This window comes from Amphiprion ocellaris, chromosome 19 (genome assembly GCF_022539595.1).
Source record: "Amphiprion ocellaris isolate individual 3 ecotype Okinawa chromosome 19, ASM2253959v1, whole genome shotgun sequence".
NCBI lineage: Eukaryota > Metazoa > Chordata > Actinopteri > Pomacentridae > Amphiprion > Amphiprion ocellaris.
Genome location: NC_072784.1, coordinates 31,139,385 through 31,166,591, shown reverse-complemented (window position 1 = coordinate 31,166,591; position 27,207 = coordinate 31,139,385). Strand labels below are relative to the sequence as shown.

The window sequence follows — 27,207 nt, the reverse complement described above, 5'->3', positions numbered from 1 at the left end:
ACCACTGGATGCTGAGCAACTCTTTTACAGGTTTGAGGGATTCAGCTATGCTATTTCTGTATTTTGATATATATGTGAAAAAACAAAAGCAAGTTTCATTTTTTTAAGTTTTTTGCACTTTTTAACGATTTATTGTGGTAGTTAAGACATAAGTCAATGCATATTAGAAATTGGAATATAAAGGTTCTATTGATGTAAAGCAAATAAAAAAACACTCTACAGTATGTAAAAATGTAAGAATATGTCCTGGCAGACTGGTACAATAGTTGATCTTAAAGGCTATGGTATAATTCCTGTCTTGAGTGCAAGAATTCACTGTGATAAACTGTAGCTCTGTGGACGCTGTGGACTACAGCATGAAAACGTGATCCATGACTAATCTGACATATCAGTTTTCCAATCTGATCATGTTGCTCCTACTTTCTCTTTCCATGCTTTGCTCCAGTTGATGCAGTTTTGCCCTCTACCTAACACACTCCTGTCTCCTTCTTGTACTGTGGGTGAGTTATAATCTCAGGAAACACTTAAACAGCAGGCAGTGCACGTATTAAACCTGCAGCAGAGCAGGAGACTCTGCAAGCAGCAGGTCTGTCCTGGTGGAGCAGAAACACAAACCAAACCCTCGTATCACAGAGCTGTTACACAACTCAGTACGAGAAGAACTAGTGAAATCTCAGGCCGGTCTTCATGTTCTCTTTGCTTGTCTTCCTGTTGATCATCTCCTTCTCTTTTTTTCCCCTGCTCCGATCCCATTTTCCAATTTCACAAGCTCCAGATCCCTCTCTGCTTCCCCACAGCTGCCTATCAACTCCTTTTTCTCTCGCCCACTGTGAACCGGCCACATCTGCTCTTTTTTCCTTCTCTGGTTGAGCAGCACTCCAAGCAGCTGCATGTAGGGCAGAAAAACACACATAAACACAGTCTGAGGGCCAGAAAGTCTGAGGCACAGCAATTTACTTAATTTGGTTCAAAATGATCCTCATGTGGGCCTTTTTTTTTAAAAAAATATGACGCCTGTGTGTCACGCGGACCAGAACCATGTGTCTGTGAAGGAATAATCTAATCTGCATGACAGATCTGAATGTCTGCTTCACCTGATTTTAAAAAAGTTACCAGACATGTTTGACATATGAGCTGACAGATGGAACTGGCTCCACTGGTTCCACTGCTGTCTCCATGGCAACTGGTTGTCAACCATGACGTCAGTAGAGAAAAAAAGTCCTATGTGTTGCTGTTTGTTTGTACCTCGTGCCATACAGCATCACTGACGCTTCCATTCAGAGCTCCATGTTTAAATTAGATAAACTCTGCTGCTGCCATGATGCAAGAAATCATGCAATGTCTTTTTTAATTAACTCTACAGGATGGAAAACAAGTTTGAATATTTGGAAAAGCATCCAATTAAAGATTAACCTCAATGGGGCAATTAAAAAATGCACAAAAGCACATCATGCAAAAACATAAATACAGACCTCAATTAAGAGCAATTACTGCCAGGAAATAAAGTCTTTTATATCATTAAAGTAACAGAGAGAGAGCAGTACTCCACCAAGGCCGCTCAGTCATTGTTTCATTTCCGATGGTGGAAATCTTTAATAAAAAATGACGCTGCGCTGATCACAGGCGTGTGTTATGCATGTGTACGTTATGTACGGATACCAAATCACATGACCTAAATATGTAGCACACAGAGGTGGGTAGAGTATCCAAAAATTGTACTCAAGTAAGAGTAACGTTACTTCAGAATAGCATCACTCAAGTAGAAGTAAAAAGTAGTCATCCAAAAAATTACTCAAGTAAGAGTAAAAAAGTACTTGATGAAAAGACTACTCAAGTACTGAGTAACTGTTTGATTGTAATGTCCGATTTATTTTTTAGAAATGATGTGATCAGACAGACAAAAATGTAAAATAATGTGCAAATTCTGGTATTTCCAAATAATAAAATAAAAAATAGCAAAAATAAACATCTTTACAAAATGACAAGTTAAGGCACAAGAAACACAAATTTCCAAATCTCAGTTTTTCACAACATAAATCTTTTTAAACAAATACCTGTAGTAAGGGAACGTTTTTATGCTTGAACAGTGCAAACTACTTCCAGTGACAAGATATACAGTATTCCTGACGGATAAGTCCTCAGTGGTGGATTTGTAGTAGGATCACAATCATGTGATCGTCAGCAGGCAGCTGACGTAGTGTTCACTTGTTGTCATGGTTACAGTGACGCTGTGCCGCTATCTGGCAATGATACAGAAATCTTTAACAAATCCGTGGATCCAGACTATAAGCCGCATCGCTGGCAAAATCTAATCACTTGGTCCTTGTGTCATTTCTGACCTTCCCTGAAAATTTCATCCAAATCCAATAGTCCGTTTTTGAGTAATGTTGCTGACAGACAGACAGACAGACAGACCAACGCCAATCGTCACATAACTCCACCGCATTCCTTGGTAGAGTAATTATATATTTAATGCATGCGTGTGCATTCCACTCTTTTCTTGACGCCACAATTTCTTTGGAAAGAAATGTATTAAATGTACATTAACTGAGTGAACAGAGCGGCTAAATATCTTTCGTCACCACGGCGACGACTATAAACCAAACAAAAGCAGGCTTTTTGTCCCCACAGTGAGCCTTGATTTTGTTTGCTGCTTGTTGGTTTTATCAGTCAACCAGCAAACTAACATAACTCAATGCCAACAGCTCAACTTTCAGATTTTTTATAGTTTCCAGATGATTTTTTTAAAGCTTGGGTGACAAATGAAGATGATGGACATAAACCGTACATGAAATCATGCTAAAGATGTCCTCAGCAGCTGATGCACCAAAGAATGCATGGAAGTATGGGAGCAGATGCTTCCTGTGAATTGTCATGTGGAGCTGGTTATCCCCGCTGTTGTAGTATGTAGGATTATTTATAATGCAGCTATGAATGTTTGTCAGTATGATTCTGCAGAAACTACTTCATTAAACTGGGTGGAGAGGAAGTGGAGCGTTAAACTTTGGTGTGGATTTGGTTCACTTTCATCGAAATTGTGAGATTGTACATTGGCCTTGGCAGAGGATGTTCTTTCCGTGAGCCCTTCTAGTTATTTTCATGGAGTTAAAATACAATCCAAACTTTAATCAGTACAGAAAGCCACACTTGGACCAGTGACTAGTCAAAAATTGCAGCAACTGTCCACGGTCAGTTGCTCCAGGAATACATTGGAACACATCCTCCAGTTTATTGACATTTTATGGCAGCATTAGTCGGTGTTTTCAGCTGTTTATGGTAATTTCTGCATAGCGAGCCCAGCTGGAAAACCGGCCGTCAACTCCAGGAGAACTTTTCCAAGCTGAGAAATAACAAAACAAACTGGGATACAGTTTTTAGGTCATGAAAAGTCATAAAACAAATTCATGCCATGGAACAAAAAAAAAAAAAATGGATGAATGTACTTTTAGCTTAACTGCAGATTGGATTTTCCGTCAGAATGCTTGGACGTGATGCTTTTGTGTTCATCTAACCTGCTGTCTGCTGTCAGTTCTCCCATTTTCCAATATGCTTGTTATGAAGTTTTATTTCACTTTACCTTCAGCAAATGTTACTGTAATGTTTTTGTTCATTAGATTTCAATAGTGGATGATAAAGTAAATGGTCATTCCAGAATTGGAGGATATTTGGGCTTCAAAATGTTTGAAAAATCAACCTTCTCTTTTACAGTTTTCTGCTCCATATTCATCAATAATAGGTATTGATTGGCTCAGCTTCCACATCAATGGTAGCATTTTTATTCCATGTTTTCTGTGTTGTTTGCTAACCCTACTCTAATCACAGTAACAGGGTTGCTAATCCATGCTAATGTGATCTTTTTCTCAGCAGTAGAAGCTAGATATTTAGCTGCTGTTACTGCTGACCAAGAGGACAAACTGACTGATGGAAAACAGTCCAAAGAATTAGTCTGATCCTGATAATATGAGGTAGAGTGAGACATTCAATCAAGGCTGACAATGGGATGAAAATATGGGAAATAGAAGAGAGGACATAACTTTGCGCTACACATTCTATAGGAAAACTGTTGGATGTAGTAAACAACAGAAAAAAGACATAAAACGACAAAAACATCATCAACAGGTTCTGCTAACATGTTGTGGGACACGTTCCACGTATAATAATTATTATTTAAAATATTATGTTGATTAAAAGATTGTTTTCCACAGTTACAAGAGACATCAATGAAAAAAGTAATACTAAAAAGAAGGAGATTTAAATTCAATTTGAACTCTTTTATTAGAGATTCAGTTTGGTCATCGGAGCGGGGGAACAACAGAAAAATGTCATTTTAGGGGAACTCCAGACTTATTTGGTATTTTAAAATATTTTCAAACATTCTTTTCTCCTAGTTTTTCTTAGATTTGTTCTCAGGACGACAACATTTACGCAACGACTGCATGTTTTATGATTTTCTACATGGATTATTAGAAATTTGATGTAAAATGTCCTCCAGTTCTGGAATGATCTAAATATAGATTTTATAAGCCAATACTTTAAGTCATGCTTCAGACCACAATAAACCAAATTCAGCAGGAGAAACAGCATTCTTTTCAAATTCTTTTCACAGGGAGCTTGACTGATGTATTAGAGTGGTGATATACACCACCGTTCAAAGACAATTCCATGTTTTCCATGAAAATTCCCACTTTTATCCATGTACTAACATAACTGCACAAGGGTTTTCTAATCATCAATGAGCCTTTCAACACCATTAACTAACACAATGTAGCATTAGAACACAGGAGTGATGGTTGCTGGAAATGTTCCTCTGTACCTCTATGGAGATATTCCATTAAAAATCAGCTGTTTCCAGCTACAATAGTCATTTACCACATTAACAATGTCTACACTGGATTTATCATTCATTTAATGTTATCTTCATTGAAACAAACAGCTTTTCCTTAAAAAATAAGGACATTTCTAAGTGACCCTAAACTTTTGAACAGTAGGGTATGTTTACAATAATCTGCGACAGGAAGCATGTAAGTCAGAGGTTTGTTCACAAAAGGTCATACGTGCACACACACACGCACACACACACACACACACACACACACACACACTAACACACTGGATTTAAAGTGTCTTTGTAGCAAACCCGGGTCAACTATAACAGCACACACATGCGTGCCCGAACACACTTCAGTGCATTGTGCAGCAGCAGTGAGCCAGTGATCCTTGGCTGTGAACGGGTTAACAGCGGTCATCATCCGTCCATCTCAGGAGGACGCCGCTCAATTATTCAACAAGGCCGATCTAATTTCATCACCTGCCAACGCCGCTGCCAGCTTCAGGGAAGGGAAATATGCACAAGCATCAGACGCACAAATTAAACATCGCGTCTGCAGCCATACATCAAACACAATGCACAGATACACACACACACATTTACACAACGTGGGCCGCATTTATAATAAAACTTCAGTTCAACCCACTTCCTTCAATTCCTGCATGAACTGAATCATCCTTCCACATAGAATCTGTGATATAAAACACAGCATATAACACACAATAATGACAGTAATGTTGTATAAATGTGGGGGAAAAAGCTTGTTTTTGAAGATTAATGATGAATAAATAGTAGAGCCTTAAATGAATTGGAGAAAATTCCACTTATTTACTTTCAGGTGGTGACATAGATAGGAAGATAAACTACATACAAACATCTGTCTGTTAAATATCAGGCTACAGTTGTTGGCATTAAGACTGGAAACAGGGGAAACGGCTTGGCTGCCACCACCTGAAGGTATCAAAATACCTGCAGCTCTACAGCGACTAATTGATGTATTATGTCCTGTTTAATTTCTACATAGATGAAGAAAGAAAGACATTTTACTGTTTCACAAGAAAGCAGCGTAATGGACTGAATAAGATGAACAAACGTCACCCAAAGTTTTTCTGAGCTCAGCGGGTTTTGAAGCTGGATACTGACATCACCATCTAGGCCGGGCATGACTCCACATAACTTCCCAGTTAATCCAAAGTTGAGCCAAAAGGTGGAGCAGGAGTCGAGCTGAGAGGATCCATGTAAACATCTCTGGGCCATTGAATCTCCTGCAGCAGCACCCACCTGTCAATTAAAGCAGCCATGCCCTTAATTAGGCAGAATTGTAACTCTTAATGCAATTAAAATAAGTGAGTTTGATAAATATTCATTCCCATACAGTTATCTAATGTGATATTATGGATTGTATGGAAATAGCTCTCCACTTCAGGCACACTTTGGTGTAATTTTATGACTTAAACTATCAGGTATCAACTTTTATCTCTCTGTGCATGATGTTTTCATTGCTAAAAATGATTGCTACTATGAACTATACTGTTGTAATACCTGCTGTTTTGTACTAGTGCTGAGAATAATGACTAAATGTTAGTAATCTTTGTATTACAGTGTTAATGATGACCACAGTGTGTTGCCATATACAGTATATAAGCTGCATCTTCCACTTGGCATCAGAGCAAAAGTTGCAGTAAATATAATGTGAACTCTTTTTATATAACTTTATATAACTTAAGCCACTGTTTCTGGCTGGAAATGTGTATATTTCTGCTGTAAAGTTGAAGATTTTAACATGGGGGTCTATTGGGTTTGAGTTGCTTTCAGTGGCTGCTTCAAGTGGTCATTCGGGGAACTGCGGCTTTTTTCAGCTCCAGAGGTTGCAGCTTCAGTAGCATGAAGGACTGTTTTTTTTTTTTTTTAGCTTGGTGTAACCATTAAAATACACTAAGTTATCGTTTCCAGCTAAGAAATAGTCAGGTATTAAATGTTCTTGTCCTTATGCTATAAAATGGTAAACTGACATCGATATACTGCCGGTTTTGTACAGATTAAACAAGGCAGGTATAAGTAGTAATCAGTGATCTCTAGCTGTGATAACAGGTGAGTTTTGTTACATATGGATGGGTGTTTGTCATTCTTTCTCATCTCAGTGCTAAGCTAACCTGAGTAGCTGCTGGCTGTAGCTTTGTATTAAATCAGAATGCGTCTTAAATTCAGTTTAAAGCTGTGATGTTACAGATCAAGCTAAAGAAACATCTGCAGTTTAATTTTCAGTCAATCCAACCACAGCGGCGAACACAAGTCCTGTGTGTGCACGGTTCTCTCCCCCACATGTACTCACAGAAACCCACCAAACAAAAGCCGATTGTGGCAGGAAGCTGATGGAATTCATGGGATGGCACTTGTCCCTTTGACTGCACATCCTCTCAGTCAGGGGTCAGAGCATGAGTGTGTGTTGGTGAAAGTAAAACTCCATAATGTTCTGCAGTGGGTGTGAAATATTCCATATTACTTCGTTATAGAAAAGCAGCCTGATTTGTTGCAGGATTTTCCATTTGAGCTTATTTTGAGCCAGCGCGTGGAACAAAATGTGGATTATTCAGTGTTTTCCCAGCAGTTCCTGCTGCTTCTCCCCCCATCAGGGACTCTGTTCTGCAAAAATGTCCAACGCTGATAACCGAAGGTTTTCCTGATGACAAGCTAATTTGCTGACAAAAGGGGAAAACTGTACATGTAACTGTTCTCTCGCTCATCAAAATATTTTTCCCAAAAACCGCCAAGGTTTCAACACCCGCAGTTCAAACAAACACGGTGGCCACTCTTCATGTGATGATCTGAGGTCGGTGTGGTGACTTCAGGTCCTGCAAGCCTCTTAAATCAGAGGAGTCACATCTTAGTTCAGGTTCCACATTCAGCCCAGTTTGATCTCCAGTGATCCGGACCAGTAAAATCACAGCATAATAACCTATACATAACCACAACTACAAATGTTTCCTTTGTTTTAGTGCAAAAAAGTACATTCTGAAAATGTTCACATTTAAAGAATTATCTTTTTCCAAAACATTATGAACAACCTGAAATTTCTGAAGAAAAATAAGTTAGGTTTCAACATTATTATGCCTCAGTTTATCATTTACACATTACAACTTCCAGATCACAGAGTGTCTACAAAGACACAAAACATTTAGTCACAGCTATGTGGAACTGAATGATGTAGTATTTTACTTTAAAACAGACAAAAAAAACAAAAGCAAGACAAAATATTATAAAAGTGAGAAACAAATTGGCAAAAAATGAGACAAATGACATGAAACAAAACAAAAAAGGGAAAATTAGACAAAAAAGTTGGAAAGCGACAAAAAAATTGACAAAAACTAGACAAAAAATGCCAAAAGCAAGAAACAAAATGACAAAAATAATACTAACAACACAAGTGAGACGAAAAGGAAACACAAAATGACAAAAACAACACAAAACAAATAAAGACACACAAAACAACAGAAACGAGAAACAAAATGACAAAAATGTGAGACATGACAAAAGTCAGACAAAAAACAATAAGACCAAATATTGCAAAAATCTGACACAAAATGACAAAAGAACAATGAACAATCTAGTATTTTACTTTATGGTAAAACAACTTTTCATGGTCTAGAAATTATTTTAAATTTATAGTTTTACAGATTTACATTATGCAGTTAATGTCTTCTCTGGAATTTTTACTCTTTACAAAGTCGGCCCAATTGGACCCTCTGGAAGGCCGGTTTTGGCCCGCAGGCCACTTGTTTGACATCCCTGTCTTAAACCTTAAAATGTTTCACATCGGAGTCTCAGCTTTTGCACTGTTGTCCAGCATCAGTGCAGATTAATGCTTTCAAAGTGGTGACGTTCAGGCCTGCAGCAAACCGACACAGTTAACTCGATCAAACCCACATCAGAGAGGATTAAAGTAAATGTGAAGTGTCTTAAATGTGTCGAGGACACGGACTTTAGGAGATGGCAGCAGCCCCGGGGGGTGATTGGTGGGGTGGAGAGGCAGTCTCCCCACATAATGACTCCCAGCTGTGCTCCTCTCACTGTTTATGTTAGAGGAGTTCCACCACTTGTCCGTCTCTTACTGGAAACGTCTGATTTTCCTCAGCGTTCCGTCTCTCTGTTTATCTGTTTGTCTGTCTGCTGTGTTTCTCCTGTTGCTTGTCTCCTTTCTCAAGCCTCTCGCTGCATCTAATTTTCAATCCCTCCTACGCACTTTCTCCTTCCTCATCTATTCCCTCCCTCCTCTCCCTCACCCAGATCCTTGTTTTTAGTTTTAAATATATTTTTCTCTCCCTTGGAAGATCCAGCCCTGCTGCCCAGCCAGGCGCTTCCTCTCCAGGATCCGCACGCGTTCATGAGAATTATATAAATGAAATGACATGTTGTGATATTTCTGAGGGACGATTGAGGCTCGGTCATTATTTGAAAAATGCATTTGCAGTAAATGCTCAGGAAGGGGAGATGGAATTCAGGGAAATAAGTCACCAACACACCACTCTACCTTTGTGTCTCTCTCACCCTGCCCACATGCTCCATATGTATTTATAGCCGGCACAAGCTGGACCGTTGTGTTAGCTTCACATTCACAGTGGAAACAATACGCTGCTCATGTTGTGTAATACCACTGGAGATCCAACACCTGCTCCAGGGTCAGTCCAGACCCGTCGAATTTACAATAATCCACATTGTTTCTGTCGTTTTGTGTCTTGTTTTTGTCATTTTGTGTCTTTTTTTGTCGTTTTATGTCTTGTTTTTGTCGTTTTATGTCTCTTTCTGTCATTTTGTGTCTCGTTTTTGTCATTTTGTTTCTTGTTTTAGTTGTTTTATGTCTTGTTTTTGTCATATTGTGTCTCGTTTCTCTCATTTTGTCTCGTTTCTGTGATTTTGTGTCTCGTTTGTCATTTTGTCTTGTTTTTTTCGTTTTGTGTCTTGTTTCTGTTGTTTTGTCATTTTTTTGTTTCATTTTGGTCGTTTTGTTTCTTGTTTTTGTCATTTTCTGTCTTGTTTTTGTCATTTCCATCATCCAACAGTGTTCCTAAAGAATGTGTAGAGCAAAGCTATGTCCTCTCTTCTATTTTTCATCTTTTCATCCCATTGTCAGCCTTGATTGAATGTCTCTCTCTACCTCATATTATTATGGAGCAGAAAACTGTAAAAGAGAAGGTTTATTTTTCAGACATTCTGAAGCCCAAATGTCTTCCAGTTCTAGAAGGATCCTCTACTTGTCTGCTAACATCAGCTGAGGTTACAGTGCTGACCACTAAATGTCATCCCTCTCTCTTGCTGCACATTTGTTCCCTGGTGTAGGCGGTGGAATCAGCGTGATCACACCGTCGAGCTCAATTATACAGGTTCTATAAATGTCTTCACTCAGGCTGCAAATGACCGATTCAGTCCAGAATGAAACACTCTCTATTCTAATCACACTGAACGACGGCACAGAGTGATGGAGAACTGATGAGCTGCAAAGAATGATTCACAAGCAATGCGACAGAACTATTCATATTATAGCGCAATCAATGTTACTTAGTTAAGTTACAGTCCTTGTTGTCATCATGCATTAAAGTGTTCGTTTATCACCCACGTTTATCTGAGCACAACGTTCATCATGTTGACCGCAGTGACTCAGATACCTGGAAACCATCACAGCCTCTTCTTTTTTACACATGCTGCTCCATTTAAAGACCTTTTTCTACCTTGTTAGCATCTCCATATGGTGTTTTTAACACGCTAGGAGACACGTCATGAGTCGAATAAGCAGTCAGCACCGTGGCTGAGGAGTTCCAGCTTTAAAACTGTCTGGCTTACAGGGTCTCACACACAGCAAACATAAGGAACCAATCCTGCAGAGTGGGACTTCTGTCATCATCCTTCTTTAGAATTGGTTTCTGGTTCAAACATGTGTGGCTGAATTAGTCCAGTATCACAACATGGCATTGTGTAGCCGTAGATCTGCACATTCCAAGGCAGGAAGAGAATGTTTCAATGGGAAAAACCTTAGAAATATGTAACTTTGATACACAGAGATGAGGTTTTAGGGGTTTAATCGATGCTCAGAGAGGGTTATTATGAAGCGTATGTTCTCTATTAACCAAACCCCAGCTGAGGCTCATCAGGAACTAATAGATGATTTTATTTACACTATTTATGCTTCACGTACAATTCAATTGTACATCTGTATTCCAATGTTGAACTACAGCTGTCTAACTTTATATAACGATTTAAAAATCAGTATTTGATGACATCGTTTATTGATAGACCGGTTGATGAGCTGATTAAGTTCCATTTTAAGATCATCTTGGGCAGCTAACAGGGGCTACGGTGGCTACAGCAGGTAACTGATTTCCATGGTGCATATGAGCAAAGGTATATCTGCACAGTTGTGTAATAACATAAACATACAACATGAAGTGAAACGGTAGTTTAATGTCAAATGTCAATAGATTTATCAGAGTAATTCTTCTATCTACTAATAAATGTGATTGTTTTGTGCACTAAAACTTATTTTTCAAGCATTTATGGGGTTTTTTCCTACAAAGTTGAGTTTTCGACTGATGAATTTTGTAAAAATTTAAAATAAGCACACAATACACAGTGCTGATCTACTTCAGGAAACAAATAATGCACATGTTCCTTTAGGTTCAGCCTCTTTAATGAGGTACATTGGCATTGGCCTCTGAAAATCTACATCAGAAGACCACTTATTGTCACTAAAACTAACCATGTACAGTATGACACTTTGTCATATTAAAGCATCTATAAAAAAAAAGAAATTTTGAGAATTTCATGCCTTCAGACCTGAGAATTTTAATATTTTCACCCTCAAAAGCATCTGAGCCAGAAACCAGTTTGAGAGTTTAGTGTTTGACGTCACCAAAAATTACAAAAAATGTTCAGAATGTCTCAGAAATTGTCCAGAATCTATGTTCAGAATCTCCAGAAATACACTCCAGATATGGGTTCAGGTTATGGGTTTTAACTGTCAAAGCACTTTCTTAACGCTGCTCTTAATTGTGCTATATAAAAAAAATATTATTAGATTATAATAATTATTATTATTATTAGACTGGACCAAAACACCAGCTGTTCATATGGATAAAAAAAACTGTGCAGAAAAACATCCCCATTATCAAAGCAAAAATAATTATGATTTCTGCCCAGCATCCAACAGTAAACACATAAAGCTTCTCTGACTGTCTTCCAGGAGGCCGTCACCCCGGTAGAAACTAACATCCAGGCCCCCGTCTCTGAACTCGTCCCACGTCTCTGCCACCTGGTCCGGTCTGAGACGGGCTACGGCTTCAACCTCCACAGCGAGCGCTCGAGGCCCGGACAGTACATCCGATCCCTGGATCCCGGATCACCTGCAGACCACGCCGGGCTCCGACCACAAGACAGACTCATCGAGGTGGGAAAGATGCATTTAAATAGAGTCTCTGTGGATTTTGGAACATATAATACAATAATCCTGCAGGAAATTCTACATTTTAAAGCTAAAAGTTCAGTTTTGTCAACAGTGTCAGTGAGGTGTGGATTCAGCTCTGGAACTCTATAATTCCAGTATTTAAGGCGGTAAACTGAGGTTGCATTGTTTTTCATCCCGTTTCTGTGTGTATACTAATATTTGGGATGCATTATTCAGACAGGAACAGAATCACAATTTACGTCATAATATTTGTCCCTGAAATTAGGGATAATCTGCAAATTACATTGTGGAATTTTGTCTTTTTTATTTGCATAAATGGTGAAAATATTATTGACAACCATGAAAAAATAGCTCATTTTAGTTTAGATATTTTACTGTCAGTTAAATTTACAGATATAAAGTACTTATGGTGAGTATAAATGGCAGAAAATGAATTGAACTAAAGGTACAAATCCAAATACGTTGACTTTTTAAAAGTTTGGGGTCATCCAGAAAATTCCATGTTTTCCATGAAAACTCTCACTTTTATCCATGTGCTAACATAACTGCACAAGGGTTTTCTAATCATCAATTAGCCTTTCAGCACCATTAGCTAACACAATGTAGCATTAGAACACAGGAGTGATGGTTGCTGGAAATGTTCCTCTGTACCTCTATGGAGATATTCCATTAAAAATCAGCTGTTTCCAGCTACAATAGTCATTTACCACATTAACAATGTCTACACTGGATTTATCATTCATTTAATGGTATATTCATTGAAAAAAACTGCCTTTCTTTCAAAAATAAGGACATTTCTAAGTGACTCTAAACTTTTGAACATGCAGCTTTGCAGTCAGCTGGTGCTGCAGCAGGAAAAGGTCTCTTTAGCAGTGATAAATGCTGATTAAACATACTTTCACCACATTGGGAAACACGTCAGTATGGATGCTGGATGTGAGTGAAAACATACAATTTAGCTTTCAAAGCTTTCTTACAGCACATACGGTGTTTACACTCAGTATAATTACACAGTTTTTGGTGCTTTAGTGAGAAATGTTAGTTAAAAATTGTGGTGTAGTGAGTTTTCAACCAGCTAAACGAGATTTCGGAGCTCAAATAACTGTCATGTGGGCGTTTCCAGCCTCCACTCGTACTCCCACAGAGCCGTGGTCGTAAAACACTTGACAAATGTGTCAATTAGGACGACAATCGAGTGGAACTTCCAGCCTTTTTTATGTGTGAGAAGTTCAGGAGGTGAATAAAGACTCTCCTCGGCAGTGTTGATAAGCTGAATGGAATCTGGGTCAGAAAAGTACAGGATATTAAGTGGGGATTGCTGGAGGGTTTTTTTGAATACATGCACTTGGTTGACACATTAGACAACACAATGAGGTGGCTGCTGATACCGGTTTAGTCTGGTGCATGTTGTGGAGGGGTTCCTTTGACAAGGTGTGAAGAAAATCCCTCATCTTCCAGCTTCTTCTTCTGTATCTTCAGTCAGTGTCTTTCTAAAAACACTCCTGGTTCTGCACATAAGCTCATATTTCCACACAACCATCTATAACTTCTTACCTCTAAATAAATCACTGACGTGCTTCTCGGTATGTTGAACACATTCTCACCCTTTTCCATCATCACTAGGAGCTGACAGATGTCATTACTCTGCAGGAACTAATGTCTTTAAATGTGTCTATTTTTACACAAAGCGTGTGCCGTTTTATCAAACTAACCCCACCCAACAAAAATATATTAAAATTTATCATGAAAGACATTAAAACATTCATAGATTTATCACGAGTTGCTATTTAAAATAAAGCTACCGGGAGAGTTTGGACCTGACGCTGCAGAAAACGAGCCAAGTTTGCAACAGTTTACTTTACCTCTGATCTAACGCAGATTTGACCCCCTCCAGATGCACTAGCACAGCTGTAATTAAGATGGCAGACGTCACACTGGTGTGTTTTTGAGGATAACAGGACCTGGAGCCTGGACTCAGTCAGAGACAGAAGAGGCTGGTCTCTGGGGAGAAGTGGGTCAGCTGGAAACCAGTTTGATCTCCAGGTCTGACAGGAGATGCAAGGTGTAGGAGGGAAGGAAAACAGTATGCATGTCTTTTCTTTTCTCTGTATTACACATAGAAACAGGGACAGAGTGCACTAGATAGCAAAGAAAGAGCACAGCAGACAGAGAAGATGTAAAACGCTGCAGAAACGTCATCTAAACACTCCGTCTTCACCCTTCATTCCCATGACCTTCGTCCCAACTGGCTCTAGACCAGACTCCAAAGCAGCAACTCATGGAAAGGTTAAGCAACCATAATTTATAATGCCCTAAATGTAAAGCAACATCCTGATGGGTTTGCATGTTTTAGACTATTTATGCATCAAGTTTTTATTAATTAGTAGCAGTTTGTACACGAAAAGACAATTCAAAGCACACATGCATCACATTGGTTTTTCCTGAGAATAAAATAAGTCATGCACCATATTGCAGTTCAGCATCTGTTTTGAAAATGCTTTTTAATTTGCTGCTTTGGTGCAGTAGGAGTCCAATGCTCAAGTGGCCTGTTAAAAACATTCTATTTTTACAAGATATTTTGCAGAGAAATCAAGTCTAGTTGCCATTATTTATACAGAACATTTAGAGCAAAGGCTGCTGCGCCAAAATGCTTTTCCAGTAGAGAAATAAAACCAGCATTATGCATTAATCTACAGCGTTATTTATTGTGTGAATTTATAATTAATATTAGCAAGAAATACCTGCAAAAATGATATAAAATGCAACTTTACCTGACAGACTATTTAGGCTAAGATCCTCCAGTGTTATTAAGTATGGAAATTAAATTAACTAAAGGTACGATCCTCCAAAAATATACAGAAAAAACAACAAATTTAAAGATTTTCTCTGAGCACGCTGCCTTTTTCATCAATAGTCAGATGAGAAAGTAGACACAGTTAGCTTAGCTTAGCATTAAAACTGGTAAGGATTAAAGTGCATTAATGAATACATTATATCTTGTTCTATTAAATCAGAATGTGACTATCACAGTTTGCAGTTTTACAGGTTTATGACTGTTTCTAGTTGGGCTCATGTGAACTGGGACCAGGTTACCAAGCAGACATGCAGTTGTGCATCAAAATACAAGTCTGTAAGAGGCAACATTGTTGTTTTTTTCCATTTCAGTGACACATTTATCATTAGAAAGCACTGATGCTTGACGGGAACATTGGATGGTTTGTGAGAGTTTGTGGGAACTTCCTGTAGCAGGTCACTGGAGGCAGTAAATGGCCTCCACCTCCCTGAGATCTCAGTGGAGTCTCATATAAGTCTGCATGTAAACACAAATGATGGTCCTCAAGACATTATCAGGCCACATTCAGTTAATTAAAGGAGTTTTACTGCAGAAAAGAAACGTGTTGGCTGTTTGCATAAAGGTTTGGACTGTAGTTATGTTTAATTTCCTCTGGGATTCTGTTAGAAAGGACATCTTAACGTCTTTATCTTACTGAGTCCGGACCAAAAAATCTGAGCCCTTGTTAGGACAGTCAGCTGGTGTGTGTGTGTGTGTGTGTGTGTGTGTGTGTGTGTGTGTGTGTGTGTGTGTGTGTGTGTGTGTGTGTGTGTGTGTGTGTGTGTGTGTGTGTGTGTGTGTGTGTGCAGATAATTTACAGCCGTCTCTGACCATGCATCAAGACAGCGCTTGTGTTATCTGTCAGCAGCTTGTTAGAGAGGTGAACAACCATGACAGATCTGGTCTTTTCCTCTCACCACGCCCCATTACACTGGAGGTGTACCGGCGGCCGGCGCTCTAAAGGCTGCGATGACGAGAGCTCAGCTTTCTGACGAAGTTTGGCAGAAGCGCTGACACCAGTGAACGCCTCATCGGTCTCTGCTCTGACTGCATCCGACAGCGTCTCTCTGAGCCTCGATCAAATGTGAACCTCGTCCAGGTGTAGCGCTAATTTCATGAAAACCCACATCACAGCGATGAGACACCTGCATCAGTTCACTGTCTCCCACTCACATCACGAAACAAGACGCATTTAACCCTTCTGTGCCGTCTGCTGCAGGAACTGGTGTGTTTTTTTAGACCTAAAAAAAAAAAAGCCCACAGTGTTAGCTGTTCAGGGATTGGCAGTGTCAGTCAGCGAGTTCAACACTTTAGTCAGACTGAAATATAACATGAATACAACAACTACAAGTTGGTTTTTAACCAACTGGCTCCCCTCATTGTTCTGCCAGTAAACCTGTCACAAGGACAGAAGCTTCTAAAATGGTACTTTCACCAGAGAACAACACGTCCTGAGACCAGGAATACTTGGAGAGTGGCGAGGATGTGGGGGGGGAACAAAACTCTGCCCTCTACAGGTTTTGTTGTGTTTTTTATGTCCAAGACATTAAAGACAACCCTAATAAAACCCAGAATTTTAGCTGTTTGGGGATTGGCAGTGACAGTCAACACTTTAGTCACACTGTAATGTAAATACAACAACTACTGGCTGAAAAAGTGTTTCTAACCAGTGTCCATGCTGTCCACTGGTTTTGTTGTGTTTTTTAGGCCCAAAACACTGAAAAAACCTTCCAAAGCTCAGCCAGAATGGCAGTTATTAACCACAGTGGGGTTGGCACTGTCAGTCAGTGAGTTCAACACTTTAGTCAGACTGAAATATAACAGAAATACAACAACTACTGGCTGGAGAACTGTTTTTAATCAGCATCCACGTCCTCCACTGCTTTTGTTGTGTTTTTTTAGGCCCAAAACACCAAAGAAACCCCTAAAAACTTCCAGAATTTTAGCTGTCCTGGGATTTGCACTGTCAGTCATCGAGTTAAACATTTTAGTCAGACTGAAATATAGCAGAAATACAACTCCGTGCTGAAAAGGTGATTTTTACAAGCATCCATGCCCTCCACAGGTTTTGTTGTGTTTTTTAGGGAGAAAACACTGAAGAAAATCCAAGAAATAGCCCAGAATGTTAGCTGTTAGTGGACTGGCAGTGTCAGTCATCAAGTTAAACACTTTAGTCAGCCTGAAATCTAACATAAACACAACAAATAGTGGCCTGGAAAAGTGTTTTTAATGAGCATCCATGCCCTCTACAGGATGAATAGTAATCACTGAGACGCTTTATTTCAGCCAAAGAGCTCCATAAAACATGGTTAGCAAACGTGCCACTCACTGTCTCCATTGGAAACATTTACAACTGTTTTGGGAACATTAAATTTCCACTAATTCATCCACCAAAAATCAGGTTCTGAATAAATCTGAGACGCCAAACAGACCGTGCAGTTGCTGAATTATGTGTAACAGCTTGTTTAGGAGTATCTCTGGAGTTTAGCCGGTGATTGTCCAGCTTCAGACCTGCTGGACGAATATCTCAAAGACAAACAGGCATTAGAAATTCCTCGTTTTGATCATTCCAAGGTTGGACACACGTCAAAACCGTGATGGAGAACTTCCACTGGTTGAATTTCACTCAGCTTCAGGAGGCTCCCTGAAGCTTTGTCCCACGAGAAATGAGCTCCTGCAGCTTGTATTAATTGTCCCAGTGGGCAGAGAACAGAGTGTATTGTCTGGTGTGGGATGCTCTGTTAGTGAAGACTGTGAAACATGACACAACACCTGTTGTTTGGCCAAATACAAAGATGTTTGTTCTCTGCATCAAACTGTCAGTCTGTCCTGGGAGAAATGGAAATGGTGATGAGAGGTTTACATTTTCCATCTGTTGATCTGTTTCTTCATGTTCCCTCCTTCCACTCTGCCTCATTTCCCTTTAATTTCCTCCTTTCTGTCTTTTCCCATGAATTCCCTCTAAGTGCACCTGTTTACCTCCAGTCCTGTTTCTCACAGACGAAAGGAAAAGCAAACTTGATGATCTTATATTCTCCATTCTCCTCCTCTGCCCTGCTTACTGCACCTGTCTTATCATAAGCAGTGAATTTAAAACAAATTCCCCCTCAGGACAGCGACACCTGAAACCTGCTCTCCAGCCGGAGGCCAGGAGAGCCGTCAATAATTGATGGTGTACCAACAGTGACTCGGCGTTGTGCGACGCTGCCTGCCGAGCAGCCGAGGTCTAGACAAAGTTGTTGATATGCAGCATCTAGATAAGAGCAGAAAATAACAGGCTGTTGTGTTTCACCAGTTGGGTGTAGAGGCAGAGCGATGCTGTCATAGATGGTCGCACATGTTGGTTGTGTGTCTGTTTCACAGTGGAGCTTCAGGCTGCAGCCACATCTGCATGCACAGCTGTCCTCAACCACAGCTGCAAGAATTCAGGATTCATAACAAGAGTTTGAGCAACATCCTGTAGATCCCCCCTCTGGAAAGCATGTAGAGCTGTGTGTAATTAGTGTGTAGTTACATGGCTCCCCCTGCTGGCTGAACGAGGTAACACAGGCTCTTAGTGACGGAAGAAATAAACTCTTAATATGTACACTACTGTTCAAAGGTTTGGGGTCAACCAGACAATTTAATGTTTTCCATGAAAACTCACAGTTGTATTCATGTGCTAAAGTTGCTATATATTATTTAAAGTTGCTCAAAAACGAGTCAAAATTGCTCTGTAATAGTCAAAGTTGCTCTAAATGAGTTAAAGTTGTCCTACACCACCATTCAAAAGTTTGGAGTCTTCATTGAAACAAACTGCTTTTCCTTCAAAAATAAGGACATTTATAAGTGACCCAAAACTTTTGAACGGGAGTCTACATTAATTAGGGATTCTGGAGATATTTTTACTGTAAAAGAATGATTTGTTTGTTGGTGTTTGGTTTTTTTTTTATCTCTAGAGGAAGAAATAAATGACCATTTATTAACCATTTATTCACCCTTTTGGGCATTTAGCATCAAGGCTATAAGGTCTTACAATTGATTATGGTTGTATTTAGGAGATTAACCTAAAAGATATTGAAATATTGGGGGCAGATACCAATTTTAGGGAGGGAGAAATTCTGATTTATCTTTCATATAGATGCATATAGTGTGTTGGAGTGATATTTAAAAGGGAAAATGATGGAAGTCATTGTTTATTAACTGTCTAGTAATGCATTTTTCTGACTAATGAAGACAGAGTATCAGGAGTATCGTCTGTATTAACACACTGTAAAGTACACCAAGCACTTTTATTATGTTCTGTAAAAGAACGATTTCATATCTGTGCATGTTGTATAATATATTTATGACAACAGCATCTTCACAGATCCTGGGGTCAAAATAAACAGTTTGCAGAGCAGCTGATGCTAATGCTAGCTAATCATATATCTACTGCTGCTCCTTTCCAACATCATATATCCCTTACAGTGAATGAGAACTATGATCTGAACAGAGGATTAAAAGCATGACTGTGATTAAAAGCAGCATTATGAGAACATATTGGTGAATTAATCAGTCCTTGGTGTGTAGAAATGGTAAAAATCTGGCTTTAAAGTTTAGTTCTGTGTTGAAACCTCTAAGGCGGCTTTCATGATAGCGTGGCAGCTTACAAAACAATCAGTCATACTTGTGTGTGTGTGTGTGTGTGTGTGTGTGTGTGTGTGTGTGTGTGTGTGTGTGTGTGTGTGTGTGTGTGTGTGTGTGTGTGTGTGTGTGTGTGTGTGTGTTCTGCAGGTAAATGGTGTGAACATCGAGGGCATGCGGCATGCGGAGGTGGTGGCCTTCATAAAGAAAGGCGGAGATGAGACCTGGCTGCTGGTGGTGGATCCAGAAACAGACGAACACTTCAAGAGGAGGGGAACGATCCCGACAGTCAACCATCTCAAAGGTGGGAAAGCTGCTCTGCTCTCAGGCTGAGTATGAATTTAAAATCACAAAGGGTTGGAAGCATGTCTCATTATGGAGCCAGGAATGGTGTTTACTGCAAAAGATCAGCTGTCAGACAAAAGTAGAACTCCAAACTTTTCTAGAAAGATTTCTGAAACAGTACCACTTATCTACTGTTACTATTAATTGTGCGGAGTTATTTGGGAGATAATGACTTCACAGTTAATGCACTTGAAGGAACAACTCTGAGGTGCAATCAAAAAGTTTAGTCTTCACCTGTTCAAAGCTTTGTACCTCATAAACCTCATGATTCACTGTCCTTGTGTGAGCACCATCAAACCTGTGATCTTCAAACTGAATTTCAGTTTTGGGGAGTGGAAAACGTCACAGGGAGCCAAAAAAAGCCCTAGATGGGAAGCCATGATTATGCTGATGATTCATTTTGCTGTGAACAGCACCCAGATGCCACTGCACCGCAGTTCAGGTCGTTTGGGCTAAATTTTCTCATTGAAACATGTCTAAGCGCAAGAGTAAAACTCAGTGTCGAGGAACAAATTCACGATGCTCAACCTTGTGGATGCCGAAAAAACATGCTCTTGATGCACTCCTGATCTGATGCACCTTCTTTAAACTTGGAGATTTCTGGCTCTTCCGCTGCAAATACAGCTGCTGTAGAACCAACTCTTCTCATCATGCAGCCATTTGCAGAATGGTAAATGCACAACTGCAAGTTGTCACAAAAATGAGGTGTTGATGGTGCATGAAAACACACAGTCCCGACTCATGAGAGTTGCTGCTCCTACCTGCTGCAATAGGTGCAGCAGAAATGTTGTCAGGAGTTTTTTGATCACAGCTGAATTGAATTCTCTTTAAATTTCTTCATATCGCTTGCTGTGCACTGATTTTTGAATTAAATCCAAAATGTGATTTTTACGTCCAGAGGAGTATATCTGATGATGACTTACAACGTCCTTCGTAAGATTTTAATGACAGTTTGAGTAATAAGCATGTAAAGACTGTACATGAAATTGTCTGGATGACCCCAAACTTTTGATCGGTAGTGTAGGTCAACTTTAACTCATTTTTTAGCAACTCAAACTAATGTAGAGCAACTTTCACTAATAATATCAACTTTAGCTAATATAGACCAACTTTATTTATACTAATTCATGTCCGCTGTCCTTCAAAAGTTACTTTTGAACGATAAATAATGTCCATATTTTCTTTCAAAAACAAGGTAATTAGAATGTCCTTATTTTTGAAAGAAAAGCATTTTTTGAATGAACATAACATTGAATGAATCATAAATCCAGTGCAGATGTGGTTTAATGTGGTAAATGAGGAATCTTGTGGGTTCTGTGTTTGCTGTCACAGACTACGATGGTCCCTCCATATCCAACGGCTCTCCCAGCCCTCAGATCAACGGCAGCTCCACCACACAGTCCATCCGCTCCACGCACTCCGACCTCAGCAGCCACGGCAACAGCACGCAGGTGGGTGTCGGCATTCAAGCCTGCTGCTACTCCTGGTCTTTGGTCTTCCACATGAAAGCCCTCCGCTCATGTGTCTGTCCTTTTCTTTTTAAACAACATCTCCCATGTAGCTGGCCGACGACGAGGGCGGCCGGCTGGACCCGTTCGCTGAGATGGGTTTGACTCTGAGCGCCACAGCGGCAGAAGAAAAGATGAAGGTTCACGCCAAAGAAAAGAAGAAGGCGCCACAGATGGACTGGATGAAGAAATACGAGCTTTTCAGCAATTTCTGAGATGTTCCCCTCTTTTCTGAGACACTTCAAAGACCAAAGGACGGAGCCCTGAGCGTGGACCACTTTGTGCTATTGGAGAACGTCCCTCTTCAGACACAGATTGTGCTTTTTTTTTTCTTGGAAGAAAGCATAAAAATCACCCACATGGCAGAACATAATTTGTTGCTGGACTCAAGCGTGACAAAAAAAAGACTTGAGCAGCTCCTCTTCCTTCAGAGTATGACACAAAGTGCTGAACGACTAAAAAACTGTGCTTAAAATGCTAAAAATCAAACTGTTCAGAAGGGATAGTATCTTAAAAATGTACATGAACTGCTGGGAACTCTGCAGACAAATATTCACAAATTTGCCTCGATCCCCGTCAATATAATCCTTTAATCATCCCATTCTCTCCTCTCATAGAGACTCATTTCCACAACTATTTTTATATTTAAAAATCATTTAAAAATATATATATAAATAAACAGCATCCCTTCATCTTAGACTGCATCTTAAAGAGTTTTATGGACACTGTGACCATATTGATTGTGGATATTGTGAGAGTTTTGGACCAGGAAGATCACTGTGAAAGAGTTGAGACCTCCAGCATTTAATAATAGCTGCTGACAGAAGAGGACGGCCGTTTATCCCACATGTATTTGTACCTTTACATTAACTGAGCTGCATCAGATCATTATTCAGAAGGAATACTTGTTATTTAAGTGTATTACCACTAACCTCTTCTCACTAAGTGCTCCGGTGCAGACATGCACAGCAACAGGGAGGCACCACTAACATTATTATTAAACAGAAATACAAGAAGGAAGTTTCCTTGGGAAAAATGGCATGAGGGACGAGGCTCGATGTGTGCAGCAGAGGGCAAGCTTACGCTACGAACAGAAACCTCTTCTGGCACTAAACGTCATCCAGACTTCATTCATCGTCTCATAATTTCCCAGAAACAAAGATTAAGTCAGGTGAGGCTGGGAAAAGAAACTAGAGCAGGAGTGTCAAACTCCTCTTAGTTCAGGTTCCACACTCAGCTCAGTGTGATCTGAAGTGATCCGGACCAGTAAAATCACAGCAGAATAACCTATAAATAACCACAACTTCTAATCTTTTCTTTGTTTTGGTGCAAGAAAGTACATTCTGAAAATGTTCACATTTAAGGAATTATCATTTTACAAAACATCATGAACAACCTGAAGTTTCTTCAGAAAAAGAAATTCAATTTCAACAACGTTCAGCCTCAGTTCATCATTTACACATTACAACTTCCAGATCACAGAGTGTCTACAAAGACACAAAACATTTAGTCACAGCTATCTGGAACTGAACGGTGTAGTATTTTACTTTATGATCAAAATAACAAAAGTCAAGACTATAAAAGACAAAAAACAAAAACAAGACAAAATGTAACAAAATGAGATACAAAACGACAAACGACACAAAAGACAAAAAGTTTTACACAAAAAAGTTAGAAAGTGACAAAAAAGTGGACAAACAACAAAAATTAGACAAAAAAATAACAATTGAGAAACAAAACGACAAAAAATAGACAAAAAACACAAGCAAGACAAAAAAGGAAACAAAATGACAAAAACATAAGACAAACAACAAAAATCAGACAAAAAAAACGAAAGACAAAATATTACAAAAATGTCTTTCATTTTTACACTTTACAAAGTCGTCCCACGGGCCGGATTGGACCCTCTGGAGGGCCGGTTTTGGCCCACGGGCCACATGTTTGACACCCCTGCTCTAGATAATTAGAAGATTTCTTCCCTGTGGTATGAGGTGGCTGTGAAGAGAGGAGGAAAAGAGAGGCAGACTTTACTGTGACTTGAATAGATGTTGTTTAAGCGAAGGCAGAGAGCATGTTGAGAAGGAAAATGTCAGCCAACTTTCTGTGTAATTATCTTTCACATTGTTGTAGCAAGAATATAGACACTACAGTTAAACCTTCACCACTCATTTATTAATAACTGGAAGGGATTAAATCAGAACATTTTAGACAAGCAAGTTTGCAGTTTTGGAATAAAATACAAAAGGATAAAACTAGCTTTCTTGGCAGGTAAAAGTGTCCTGGAGGGAGGAATATTTGAGAACTACAGTCATCTGCTTTCACTGCTGAGACAGACGTGAAGATGGATGAGATTCTCATGTCTGCACGGCAAACATAAAGCGACCGGTAGCAACAGGTTAGCGTAGCTTAGCACGAAGATAGTAAACAGGGAAACAGCTAGTCTTACTGTGTAAAAAAACGGAACAAAATTCAACGACCAAGTTCTCTCAGGATTTATTAAATAATATTTTTCCATTTTAATTAGTTTTGGAGACAAGACATTTGAAGTGATGGAAAGTAACACAAGTGTTGCATTCAAGTACAGTTTAAAGTTATTTGGATCATTCCAGAACTGGAGGACATTTAAACAATTAACCTTCTCTTTTACAGTTTTCTGCTCCATATTCATCAATAATAGGTATTCATTGGCTCAGCTTCCACATCAATGGTAGCATTTTTATTCCATGTTTTCTGTGTTGTTTGCTAACCCTACTCTAATCACAGTAACAGGGTTGCTAATCCATGCTAATGTGATCTTTTTCTCAGCAGTAGAAGCTAGATATTTAGCTGCTGTTACTGCTGACCAAGAGGACAAACTGACTGATGGAAAACAGTCCAAAGAATTAGTCTGATCCTGATAATATGAGGTAGAGTGAGACATTCAATCAAGGCTGACAATGGGATGAAAAGATGAAAAATAGAAGAGAGGACATAGCTTTGCTCTACACATTCTTTAGGAAAACTGTTTGATGATGTAAATGACAAAAACAAGACAAAAAATGACAAAAACAAAACTAAAAACGACACAAAATGACAGAAACAAGACAGAAAATGACAAAAACAAGACAGAACAACAAAAACATCAACAGGTTCTGCTAACATGTTGTGGGACACGTTCCATGTATAATAATTGTTATTTCAAATATTATGTTGATTAAAAAAATGTTCCCACAATTACAAGAGACGTCAATGAAAAAATAAAACCAACAAAAGGAGTTTTAAATGTAATTTTAACAGTTTTATTTTAGATTCAATCTGATCATCAGGGGGGTGGAACAAGAGAAAAATGGCATTTTAGGGGGAACTTATTTGGTATTTTAAAAATATTTTCAAATGTTCTTTTCTCCTAGTTTTCTTAGATTTGGTCTCAGGACAAGAATATTTACACAACAACTGTATGTTTTAGTTTTTTTTACATGGATTGTTTGAAATTTGATGGATGGGATATAAAATGTCCTCCAGTTCTGGAATGACCCATTACTTGACTACTTTACTCGAGTATTTCTATTTTCTGCAAATTGTACGTGTTACTCCACTACATTTACAGATTTGGTTTAGCAACACAAAAAATAAGCAAAAAATTATGTCATTTTATAGATTAAGATAAAAATGTATGGATCCAGCAGATGAACTATAATCCAACTATTCCAAAGTATGCCATTCTGTATAAACAGTACTTTAAATTTGGTACCTCTGAGGATATTTTCATGACTTCTACCTGTAAAACAGCATTCCCACACTGGGATATTAGTGTTTCTACCTAAGAATAAGATGTGAGTCTTGCTTTTTTCCACCTTTCTCAGACGTTTTAACACCTAGATGGTCCCTCCTGTTTCCAGTCTTTGTGCTGCGCTACGTTTGCTGTTTTCTCTTGCTAGCTTTCTATTTAAATCACAGACATGAACACACCTTGTCATATAACGCCTGCACACAGCAGAGTATTTACAGTAACGTCTATTATTTTTAATTAAGAAGTGCCAGAATGTGTCTGAAGCTAAATGGCCTGCAGGGTTCTGCGAGCAGAGAGCATGCTGGGAGTTTTTTCTGCATTTTGGCGGGCTGCAGGGCGGAGAGGGAGGGAGTGTCGGAGTAGCCGGCTGAGGTCAGAGATGCTCTGGAGGATCTGGTGAAAGAGACTGTGGGAGCCATGGAGCTTACGGAGGATTATTCCACATGCAGGGACAGCTGTCGTACTCATGCTCACACACGTCTGCTGCAGTGTGTGTTTAGACGGTGTACACGCCACCATTCCAGCAGTGTTCACATGATGCATTACAGGAAGACGATTGGAGAACTTGTTTTTTTGTTGTTTTTTGTACTCGTTCACGCCCTCAGTCTCTGAACACTGTCGCTCTGTTTGTTCTGACAATCACAGCACAACTCTCTCTGCTACTGTGGCTCCTGTAAATACAGTAAAAGCATACAGGTTGCATTTTTCAATAAAGTGTGACGATGGCGTTTTTGAATATATCACATTTTGGTCATCGTGTTTTTCTCAACTCGGAACTTTAACTGTTATAGAGCAACTTTAAATAATATAAAGCAACTTTAACGAATATAGAGCAACTTTAACTCCTTTAGAGCAACTTTAACTGATTTAGAGCAACTCTGACTAATGTAGAGCAACTTTAATTAACCCCTTGACGCCTGTTGTCATGAATTCCCATCATACCACTTTCATTCAGACTGCAGCTGAGAATATCTCCATAGGGGTACAGAGGAACATTTCCAGCAACCATCACTCCTGTGTTCTAATGCTACATTGTGTTAGCTAATGGTGTTGAAAGGCTCATTGATGATTAGAAAACCCTTGTACAGTTATGTTAGAACATGGATAAAAGTGGGAGTTTTCATGGAAAACAGGAAATTGTCTGTGTGACCCCAAACTTTTGGTCGGCAGCGTACTTTGAAACTTTATCGCCCCCTCACCTTTTCTGTTTCATTTCTTACACTTGTCTCATTTGCTCCAGTGTTTCCTCTCTTTTCCCCTTCATACCCTCGTGTCTCTCTCTCGCTGAGGATTATGTTGGCATACAGTTTCAGTTTCAGCCTGTTCTCAGAATTCTCCACCGGCCAGCTGCTGCGAGCTTTCGGGACACACCGAGGTCAACAGGAGGTCAAAAGCAGGATTGTGTGCACGTTTGATTGTGGGTTTGTCTGCAACCTTCGTGTGCGTCTCCATTGTCTGCATGCAGGTGTACAACATGTGGCCCTTGCTTTGTGGTGAAGGACGTATTCGGATGCTTTTGTTGCCACTTTTTTATCTGCAAAAAGGGCTGAAAAATTAGCTTTCTGGGATCATGTATGACAGTTTTGGATGGTTTTTCATGCAGGTGCATCAGTGTGTAACAGCATTTTCAAAGTAGATTACCTGAATGGTTTCTAAAAACTAAATAATACACCTGGAATCATATGAGCTCAGTAATGAGACAGGAAACAACATATTTTTGGAACAAATTTATTTAAGTTTAGAGCAACTCATTAAGAGCAACTTTGATATGGAGCAGCTACAGCTAATATAAAACAACTTTAATATAGAGCAACTTTTAGTAATAATATCAACTTTAGCTAATAAGGAGCAACTTTAACTTATGAA

The 27,207-nt window shown here is 39.3% G+C and overlaps 1 protein-coding gene across 1 annotated transcript in view; it reads left to right on the top strand.

Annotated features, from left to right (window-relative positions):
- The window catches only part of LOC111569024 (Na(+)/H(+) exchange regulatory cofactor NHE-RF2), a 45,424-nt gene extending 19,340 nt beyond the window's left edge, over positions 1–26,084 (top strand). The window contains exons 3-6 of the mRNA XM_023270956.3: positions 12,060–12,263; positions 19,870–20,023; positions 21,397–21,515; positions 21,626–26,084. Of these exons, the coding sequence (XP_023126724.2) occupies positions 12,060–12,263; positions 19,870–20,023; positions 21,397–21,515; positions 21,626–21,787 (639 nt within the window). The 3' untranslated portion in view covers positions 21,788–26,084. The remainder of the gene's footprint in view (positions 1–12,059; positions 12,264–19,869; positions 20,024–21,396; positions 21,516–21,625) is intronic.
- Positions 26,085–27,207: the final 1,123 nt, after the last annotated feature.